The sequence below is a fragment of the Poecilia reticulata genome, unplaced genomic scaffold, assembly GCF_000633615.1.
Source record: "Poecilia reticulata strain Guanapo unplaced genomic scaffold, Guppy_female_1.0+MT scaffold_541, whole genome shotgun sequence".
In the NCBI taxonomy this organism is placed as follows: Eukaryota; Metazoa; Chordata; class Actinopteri; order Cyprinodontiformes; family Poeciliidae; genus Poecilia; species Poecilia reticulata.
In genome coordinates this window covers 1,389-12,257 of record NW_007615298.1, presented here as the reverse complement: position 1 = coordinate 12,257, position 10,869 = coordinate 1,389, and the positions used below count along the sequence as shown (strand labels likewise).

The window sequence follows — 10,869 nt, the reverse complement described above, 5'->3', positions numbered from 1 at the left end:
ACTCCAAGCAGACGAACCTATAAACACATTAAAAATATTAAAAACTGCATACAAATGACTAAAGTCATTTTTAAACATTTGTTATTTATTATTTGGACTTATTTTTTATTGGGGGTGGTTTCAGCAGACATGTCAGTAAAGGTGAACTGTTATGCTTCCTTGAACACATTAGCATAGGTCTTTGGGCGACACTAAACATGCCTATTACGTTTTTGGAACAAAATCATTCTTGGATGATGAGACTATTTGTGTCTCCAAAWGGTTCTGCCTATTTGGAGCTCCTTTCAGAATGAGCTKTTTCACTTTATAAACAAATAAARTTTATAAAGTGCTCCACAACTTAACGTTTACATTCACACATGAAAGTGGCTGCAAACGGGCGCACAATTATACAACCAGACATCTTTGAAAAGCAGAAATGGGGCCTCCTGCACAACCAACAAGGATGCAGCAAGGAGTTTCTGGATGGTAACTCCTTGCCAAGGAGTTACCTTGACACTTGTCAAGGTAACTCCTTGACAAGTGTTGCTGACAAGTCAGCAACACTTGTCTTTTCCAGCAGCYATTGTATAGCACGCACAGCGGGTAAAACCAGCTGACCAAACATGCTGGAGCTCTGCTTGGGTGATGGATGGAAATCCGTTGGGGTTGCTAGGTGATGGGTGGAATTCCGTTGTGGTTGCTAGGTGACAGGTGGTGCTGATTTATGACGACCCATTTAAAAGGTTTTTGAAATGGCTCATTTTCCAGACAATGAAAGTGGGAAATTTGCATTTAAATGTTTAAATTTAACCAGATATTATCTAACACATCCAATTGAATAAATATTGTTAMATTATATATCTAAAGTGCTGGAAAAGTACAAAACGTATAAAAATAGACAGTAGCTTGCATATTATTCATTGACTACAAGTGCATTAAATATAAATATTTTCCCGGATCGGCGCGAGAGTCTTTGCTATGCAGACAAGTTGCAACCTTTACAAATCATTGCTCAATGTGGACTATCTCTACTCCTACCCAGGTAAATAATAAAACTCCTCCTCTACATCCCAACACGGTTTTGCTTTTAGCCGACAGCGCGGCGGCTTAATTGCTCCTCCACAGGTTGTGTAATGAAATAGTAATGGCAGGCACTATCGCTCGCGGAGTGTGAACATTTGTTTTGGAGTCTAGCTGCGTGTCAATATGGCAGCTTCAGCACAACAAGCGAGTCATGACTCCGTGAGTCACATGTGCTCATGCTGCTTTCAGCGACATGACAAAAAGCTSTGAGTCAGCGAGCCGCCTCGGCGTGCCGGACGCTGATGGCTTTCGTCCGTACCACGTGGTGACAGCTGAAGGCCTTCATGACCGACGCTTCGTTCAGGAACTCGATCCTCTCCCTCAGGCTGGCCGATTCGTTGACGGTTTTGACGGCGACRCGCGTCTCCGGTTCTCCTTTGACGATGTCCTGAGCGATTCCCTCGTACACCATGCCGAAGGAGCCCTGACCCAGCTCCCGGAGCAGCGTGATCTTCTCCCGGGGAACCTCCCACTCGTCGGGAACATACACTAAACAAAAATATATATATATATATACAACACGGATGGCTGCAGGAACTTTTCACAGACCTAGAGCTGACTTCTTCTCCTTTACGGTGCCAACATACTTAGGAAAACAGAAAAAGCAAAATAGGGTACATTTTGGACTTACTGTCATTGGCGCTGAAATATTCAGGATTTGGTGAGGTGATGAGATCTCCTAATGGACCTTCAGTTTGCCTATAAAACAAGCACAGAAAGCATGTGAGACGCTGCTAGTAATTGATTACTCTGACAATTAATCGGTTCATTGGATTAAAAAAAAAAGGCACATTCTGCAGATTATTCAATTAACCAATTAGTCTTTTTGATATACATTAAAAGATGCAGATAAGCAAATAATTAACTTCCTCCTAAATGAAAACACAAACATTTTCATCATTTGTTGCAACTTCAGATAAAAAATATTTCTAACTTCAACATGTGAAAAGTCCAGTTCCTTCTGCTTTATTTAATATCAGTAGAGTGTAGGGCCTTAAAAAACCTCTGAGGCCTTCAACAAACACCATCAAAATAAAAATAAGCATCACATTTGAAAAACATGCATGATTTTTTTTCTTCCGCTTTATAATTTTGGCGACTTTGTGTATGTCTACCAGCAAAAATCCCAATAGAACATGTTGAGGATTGCGGCTGTATTGTAAGAGATGATGGAATGTTGTCTGGGACAAAGTTTATTTTAATTTTTACTTTTTCTTGAAGACATAAAAGGCGATGACTCCCACGAACACCAGCAAGATGGAGGAGACGATTGGAGCGGAAACAATCAAAGCTATGCCTGAATCAGCTGCAGGAAGACAGAAGACGGTGAGTAAGAAAACGTATCACTATGAACGTCAATCCAGCAAACCGTGAATCGCATTATGAAGAAAAGGGAACTATAAACATCTGGTAAAGCTGGACGTCATCTTGTCTTACGGCTGGGCATGAAGAAGTATGTGGTTTCTGTAAAAGATCCGTTTCCAGCCAACGACGTAGCCCGGACGACCACGCTGTAGTTCCCAGGCTGCAGCAGGGTGAGCTTTGTGCCACCGAACTTCTCGTAGCTCAGCCGTGACACGCAAATTGAGTGGGGCTGGAAAAAAAAGAGGGGAAAAAGTATGAGTTTGCTTAACAAATAATGAGACGTAAGGTAATTGGAAAGAAACACTGGATAAAAATGAAGAATTTCAAACTCKGATGTTGTATTATCTTTTTAGTGAAAGACTCAAACCAAAAATTGTGGWCTGATCCTGTGTTCAAGAAGATTTTTTAAGAAAGGAAATGAATCTACGTTTAAATGCAGGAGAGAAACTTTGGATACAGATGGAAATGCARTCACATAAAGCTGCATYTCAACCAAAATGACCCAAAACCTAGGAAATTTATTTATTAAGAGTTTCAGGAAAACTCTTAATTTTCCTRAAACTCTTTTTTTGGGCATTATTTCTGGGCAAAATAATGCCCAAAAAAGGCATTATTTTTGTCTTTGTTGCAAAATAGTGCAAAAAAGGCTTCTTGCATTATTTTGTGGATTTACAGATATGTAAAGTTTTAGAAAACACAATTAATGACACATGACGCCTTAATTCAAACATTCATCTTTAAAAGCTTTGATTAGGGACTAAATTATTTTATTGTGCACTGCCCCTGCACTCAAACCTTCAAAGAACTCATGTTACAAAATGAATGAATTATCTTACAAAATAAAGGCTAAACATAATCAGTGCTTGTTTCATTTTAAGAAATGTTGGCTGTATAACAATTACTGCATGAACAATAAAATATCTTTACATCTGTGTTTTGCTTTAGGCAACCACAAAGGAACAACCTGGTTAATTAATTATGCTCTGAAAAGTATTTTTAATAAATTATAGATCAKTATGTTTAGGCTGCATGTGTGTGACTTGACTGCTTCCTCTGCAGTGCAGATGCAGTTTGAGATGCTGCATTTGAAACCTTCCTTCCTGCTTCTGTCACTTTGGCAACAGAGCAGTAGCTAATGCTGGCTTTCAATCACACATTTGCAGCAAGGAAACAGCCAGAGCCAAACGCGCACACTGTCACAGATGTGCACCTTGTCTACCAGAACCAGAATCCAATTTTGATAGGAGGTGCACACAAAAGTCACTTTCTTTTTCTTTTCCACTGACAAAAGGGTGGATGGATAGATAGAATGGTATAAAGCCTAGTAGTAGAAATATTTCTCAGAGTTTTTAGATTTCTGGTGTGATGACCATGTTTGTAAATCTGCATCGGCTGCCGAGGTTTACCTCCGTGTCTCCAACCTTGCGGTAGAACACCTCATAAAGGATGATGAGGCCGTTAGGCGATGGAGGCTCGTGCCACTTCACAAGCACATGGGGAGGTTCTTCGTTCATAATCTCATGGGTCACCGGGCCCGGGATGTCGTCTGCTTTTACTGGACATTAGGAGCAGCATCTCAGTGGGGTTAATTGCATCTCAAACATCAATGGCGTTAGTTTTAAGTTTGACAAACAAGAAGATCAGTGGTAGMTTTTAAACATCTATCCAACTTGTAAATTTTTATGAACTGATATATGAGAGGGTCCTTACACTCCGGCATGGTCCGGGCGCTGACGTAGGTGGCCATGCTGCAGCGGCTGGTGTCAGYRGGATGGTTGCAGGCTATGATCTCTATCTTATAGCTGGTGAAGTGCTGCAGGTTGGATATGACCGTTGACTCCCTTCCAAACACATTTTCCACCACCTGAGCAGAAATGAGGAGAGGGAATTAGTTTGACTGTGYGACTAGATGCAGTAAAAATAATAAAGCGGGTTTCACACTGCGTTATTAACCAACATCCGAAACCAAACAAAGCACCGAATGAGAACTTTACCCGTGAAACAGAACTATTTTTTTGAGACCTCGGGATACCTTATCGTCCTTCTCTTCTTCCTTGTACGAGGCAGTGGTGGTTTGCAGACTGGACATTGTGGAGTAAAAGTGAGTGGAGTCGACGGGCTCAGGATTCTCCACAGAGCGTCGTGGACGACTTTGTCTGGGAAAACAGGACAAGGAGACGTTACAAAAAGCAAAAAAATCGTGACCTCGAACTCGGCTTTCACAGGAATCGGTCTGACGTCATGGCTTCGAAACGATAAACTCCCTCCAGAATGTTCAAGACGCCAGCAGCCACTTGCAGCATGTGACGCCACTGAGAGAAGCGTCCTTCACCTCCAGCGCCTCTGATTATCTGGCRAAATCCACACTTGTTTGGCAACTCTTGCCAAAAAACRAGTAAACAGACTGAAAACATCTCTAGTGGGAAAGAAAATTTAATTTTGAGATTTGTTTTCCTTTTAATCAACATAACTGGTGTCGCACTTATTGGCAGACCTGCTGTCTCTAGTCAACAGAAAAACACTTTCCACAATAACACAACGATGGAACAGAGAAAGAGGGATTTTTGTTCKTCTGCTGATCAGGGTTGTCCAAACTGAGGCGCGGGTGCCACATCCAGCCCTCAGAATAATTTAGTTTGGTCCATGATCATAATTTAAAACCACCAACATGTTCAGATACTAAAAGATTTAACATACCAACATTTTTAGTAATTACATTTCCTCCTAACGTTTTTAAAAAGGAGCAGATTGAAGTAAAATCTTTATTCATATTCCATTACACGGTAGAATTGAACAACTACTTTGCTGTTGTTTTTTTTTTAATCTCCTGAAAAGTTTCTTGGGTTATTTGATGATGAACAGATTCACAGCATCCTCCATTCTCCAGTAAGCTCACTGTGCAGAGATAAATATGGGCCTAGAGGTCAGTGGCTAAAAGAAATAGGCCTCTCTATCACCATGGAAACAAGTTGTGAATTATTAATTATAAGTTGTTTGAAACCCTGATCAATATAAAAAACTCTTACTTTTAAAATTGCTTCTTTAGTTGTTTTTTTTTTTTTTTAAAGAAAAATCAGTATTTTATAGAAACAATTATTTCCTAAAATGATATTTTTTTGTCACAGAATAAATCTTAAAGGTTTGATTTCTTTCCCAGTGTGAGATAACATTGGGTTTAAGGCATTTTTTTTTTACCAAAGGTACCAATAAATCCTGTGAAGGACACTATATTTGTCAAAGCACAGAAATAAACTTTTCTTCACTTAAAAAAAAAATCACAGAATTCATATGTTTAATCACAGCAGCGGTCGCCTTGTTGATGCTTAGCTCCWGCCGAGTTGATTCTCAGCCAGGTGGAAGAAAAACACCCATGTCTCCCTCTGGTTGATGGACTTAGGGAGCACGAGGATTGTTGTTTGTACCAAGAGCTCGACCCGTCCAGAGCCATGAGTGTGCAAAGCAGAGTGTTTGTGTGTTTCCAAATTTCAGTTCACATGATTGCACCTCTGACTGGCATAAATGAAAATGGGCACAGTAATCACTCCCTTGGGGAAGTGTGTGAAGTGTATGTGTATGCGTGTGTGTGCGTGTGTGTGTGTGTGTGTGTGTGGGGGTGTGTGTGTGTGTTCGTGTGTGTGTGTGTGTGCGTGTGTGTGTTTCAAGGGGAAGAAAAGGTCAGACACTCAGCACCTCCCACCTTCAGCCCCCCATAAATTGTTGCTCTGCACAAAAACAAGAGTCTAAGAAAACCCACAGACAGAAAGATGTGAGCTGCTTCGAGATAAAACGTCATGGTTTCTGGGATWAAAAAAAAAAAAAAAGTTTGCTGAAACTGTTGTAARCAATTGTGAAGTAGCCGATTACTGTGTGAAAATGGTGGCTCAACTTGTTTGGTGCTTTTTCGACTTGACTCCTCTACTAAGCTTACTTTGCAGTAAGTTATCAAAGATTTATTTTTGATCTCGTTTTTAAAATGACACTTTTATCTTGTTTGCAATTTTTTATTTATTAATTAATTTATTATTTTGTTCAAATACAATCTTGAAATTTCAGGAATTTAGGTGTTTTCCAGGTCAGAAAAAATATGGAAAAAAGATGAGAAACTGTAAAAATATTTGCATCTCCATTCTTTATTCCAGATTTCCTTCATGGATCCATTCTTCACAGGGTCCCTTTCTTTTTTCTTTACTTTTTCCTGTCCTCCCTTTCTTTTCCTCTTTCTCCTTCTTTGTGTCCTTTCCTTCTATTTTTCCATCACTTTCTGCCTCCTATGTGTCTTGTTGAATATTTCCTCTCTTTATTCCTTTTTGGTGTCATTCCTTCTTTCCTTCCTGTCTYTCGGTGGCTTTCAGGATTTTGTAAGGAAAATGTAAAAATTGATCAGGCATTTGAGGGTTTAAATTTCATAAAAATGGGTAAAATCATCTGGAAATGTGACTCTGGAAAAGACTCAGCATGACGCAAGTTGTGAATTGGTGCTATATATAAATAAACTGACTGTTAATCCGAGGCAACTCACTTGCTCTCAAACACGACATTATGGAGGTAATCCTCAAAGGTCTTGCGGTACGCTATCTCCTTCTGCTGCTTCTCGATCTCCATTTTCGTCTTTGGGCAAGTGCAGCACCCGCCCCCCGAGTTGGGCTCCTCTGTTCGGTTCCACTTCTGCTCGTCTTCGCTGTCGAGGTGGGTCGGGGTGCGGGACGGCAGCTTCATTCCTGGGGAGGACGGAGCGGCGTGAGGTGAAGCCAGGAGAAAGGGGAACAGCCGATGCCTTCAGTTTCTCACTAACCTTGCAGGCAGTAGTCAAACTTGTAGAGGTCACTGTCCTCCTCCTGCTTGTGACAGATGACCCGATAGTGGGTGATGTTGCCGTTGGGGCTGGTGGGAGGCTTCCACTTCAAGATGATCTGAGATGAGGAGTTCGAGGATGAGATGGGGTCCAGAGGTCCAGAGGGCTCTGAAGGAGGCAAAAGACGACATTTAGCCAAAACTGTAAAATAAGACACAGTGCAGCCTTGAACTAGAACTGTTTGATAGACTTGCATGGATGCAAACACACAGTTCCAGCAAAAACAGGAATGACGACAGGGTTATGCAGCTCAGAGATGGTTCATTCGAATACTCTCATATGACACACATTAAACAGTGAGAGGTTTTRCTGTTATTGCTTTGCCAGAAGAGAAGGAAGAAATAAGAACGCAATTAAGTAACACCGCACGCATGCGGTTCCAAGTTTAAACACGCAAAACATGCTGTGTATTGTTTTCAGGAGAGGAAATTATGYAGTCAGGAGCAGAATTGCGGTCATGGTTTTATTACAATTTCCCTTAGAATTTCAATTTCATAAGAACACACAAAGTAGATTTGTTCCCAGACAACTAATGAACATTCACAACACCGAAGCAAAGTGCGGTCATGGTACGGACAGCTGTTTTATGAAGGAAAACGTAGCGAAAGAAGATGAAAGATAAGACGATACAACAGACCAGCTGTTTGATTCCATGTTTTATTGAATAAAAACTCAGACTGTAAGATAAGTAACCTAAATTTCCTGGGGTTAGGTCAATAATTATCAGTTTCATTAAATATTTTTTGTAGAAAAAAGGAAAAAATTTGAAATGATTTAATACACAGGGAAAGAAACTCTCCTTTTTGACAAATTAAAAACTCCTCAGACTGAAAACTACCCTTTAATGTTCTAACGATCATTTATTGTTTATTTCTATCAGACTCTGCACATCGCTACAAATTGTTTGGTAATGTTGAATCTGTTTTCTGCTGAGGATCTTTACAGATACCAGTGTTCTCTCTGTTGTGATATGCCTCGTTGGCAATTTTGTTTTGTTTCTTTTTTAATTATGCTTGAACAAAACCTGCAGAAAGAGTTGCTGTTCTGTTTCATAATAAGCACTTTCCTTTAAAAGCTGTATCAATTGACGTCTAGTAATTGTTCAGCATGCAGTGCTCGGATTTTTATTAACTCTGCTTTAAAGCAAGTTAAGCTAAGCGGTTCTGTCAAAGATGAGATCCGGACCCAGTTGACAAAAACAAATACATTTATAAGTCATCTAAGCAGTTTAAAAATCTAAAAACGAACATCAGGGTCAGTTCTACTTACTTGAGGCGTCCGTGCGAACATACATGATGTTACTCTTGGCTCCATGAACCTGATGCTCGTCGGACGCAGACAGCTGGGTTCTCACCATGATGGCATACTGGGTCCAGGGTTTCAACGACCGGATGAGGTAGCCTGGATCTTCCTGGTTGGCGCGGGGCGGCGGGTCAACGTCAGCAATCACCCAGCTGTTTGAGCCGCACGCATCCTGTCCGTCGAACTCCGTCACATTCTTGTACGGGCTGCGTTTGGCATAAAAAAATAAATAAAAAACGTTAGTAAGAAGATTCAGGAGAAAAAAGCAAAAAAAAAAACAAAAAAAAAAAAAAAACGAATGCACAATGACTATATCAGTATAAAATATAACAATACCTGTAATAAAACAAAACAAAGCTTATCATTCGGGATATAAAAACCTCCCACTTACGCCTCTTTGTAGAGAACCATAAATCCCAGCAGGTCTCTGTAGTCCGACGGCCAAAACGAATTCCACTTCAGGATGATCATGTTGTACCTGACCTTGACAGACGTGAAGTTCAGCAGCTGCATCTCACCTACACAACAAGAGTCAGGGGTCAGCATATCTGTATAAATAGCTTGAAATACACAGAAACCTTTGGTCTCTAACCCGAAAATAATTAAAGTTTGATAAGATGAAGTTTTATCCAAAACTTCAACAAAGACGTTAATTCTTTAAAAACATTTCATAACATAAAATTTACAAACTTGATATGTTGTTGAGATGTTATCGACCTACACAAAGTGGTGCATATGCGAGTGGGTGGAAAATATTTTTCCTATCTGTTATCCAAAAGTGTTTACTGAGTCAGACATGAGGACTCTTACAGGAGGCCTGGTCTCCGTTGGTGCGAGCTGCAATGTCGTTCTTCTGGTTGCGCTCCTTGGTTCCCGTCACCTCCTCCAGCTTTCTGATTTCCGACATGCAGAGCTTAGAGTTGAAGTGGAAGAACGTGCGGCCTCGCTCAATCGTCAGGTTGTGCTTGGACCAATCCCACAGCTGGCGGAGGTTCTGGTTGTCGAGCGCGTAAAAGGCGTAGCTACTAACGGAGGAGAGCAGAGATAAGCGGTTAACGGATTGGTCCTGGCATGAACTAAATATGAGACGAGGTGGGAGAAGGAGCGCTTACTCTGCTTCAAGTTGCTCTCCCTTAATGGTATGTAGCTTTCGCAGGAAGGAGAGGGAGACCAACGCGTAGGCTCTGCGAATACTCAGGTAACCTTTGATGACCTCGATCTGTCCAAGGCTGGCCTCCAGCTCGGCCGCKATGTTCGCTGCGAGCAGGAGGACAGTGGAGTTTGCAGCCAGGCAGAGACGATTATACAGAACAAAGAATGACAGAACATGCAGCTGTTGGAGGCAGTGGGTAAAACTACTTACTTCCTCCTCGGATCTTGATGACCATGTTGCCCTCGATGACGGTGCATCCTCTTAGCGCCTGGGCCGAAGTTACAGAGTCAATCGTTTTATTTCCCTGGCATGCTTTAGGACAGGGGCCCGCGCAAGGTTCACAGGTCAGCCTAAACAAACACGAGAACTGAGATTAAACCAACCAGTACATAATTTTCAAATCTGTTGTTTCTTTGTTATATTCTTGTTTGTTCTTTTTTGGGGTTTTTTAAATGAATAGTCATAATCCAGCGATGAAGGGTGGCTCAGTAGGAGGATCCTCAACKTCGTTGTGCCTTCAAATATAATGACAATAAATTCAATTCTACTCTATTCTATTTCATTCTAAAATACAATGAGTGTCCTAGAGCTCCAAATGCACAGAAAATGTCCAAATTGACAAATTATGAGTCAGATTTTCTTTAAAGGTTATCAGAGTAAGACTGGGCTCAATATCAATCCATATCACACTTGTGTTTAAATGTAAAAAAAAAAAAAAACATGCATCAGTTTTCTTTTACTTCACAATCATTGTGTACTTTGTCTTACTGCACCACATAAAATCCCAGGAAAATATATAAAATTTGAGGTTGTCATATCTAGGAAGTGATTGCAAATCAAATCAATTTGGGRTTCAAATGACAACCAGTTTCTGTCTGCTTGGTTGCAAAAAATCTGCTCACAATTCAGAAGTGAATGTTTCTCTCCGGTAATCAGATAACTCCCATAATGAGCCCGTAAAACGCAGATTACACCCGCTCTCGTTCACATTCTGCACCTCCTTGATGTTTATTTGGACCGAGGCGACCGACGTGAATGATCAAAGAGAGCGTAATCACTGACAAACCCAAACAAACACCGCCGCAGCTCCCAAAGGGGCTCGTGCCTGTTGCTTTGTCTCTCTGTTCGCTCG

The 10,869-nt window shown here is 40.9% G+C and overlaps 1 protein-coding gene across 1 annotated transcript; it reads right to left on the bottom strand.

Moving 5' to 3' along the window:
- Positions 1-5: 5 nt before the first annotated feature.
- LOC103461066 (insulin receptor-like) lies at positions 6-10,104 on the bottom strand (the record flags this gene model as incomplete). The annotated part of the gene is made up of 15 exons (XM_008403386.1): positions 6-17; positions 1,325-1,554; positions 1,697-1,764; positions 2,275-2,371; positions 2,503-2,659; positions 3,837-3,985; positions 4,141-4,294; positions 4,463-4,586; positions 6,950-7,148; positions 7,223-7,390; positions 8,552-8,790; positions 8,976-9,102; positions 9,395-9,609; positions 9,697-9,841; positions 9,948-10,104. Coding segments are annotated over 15 exons (2,241 nt in total), but the record flags the coding sequence as incomplete, so codon positions are not given.
- Between the last annotated feature and the right edge of the window lie 765 nt (positions 10,105-10,869).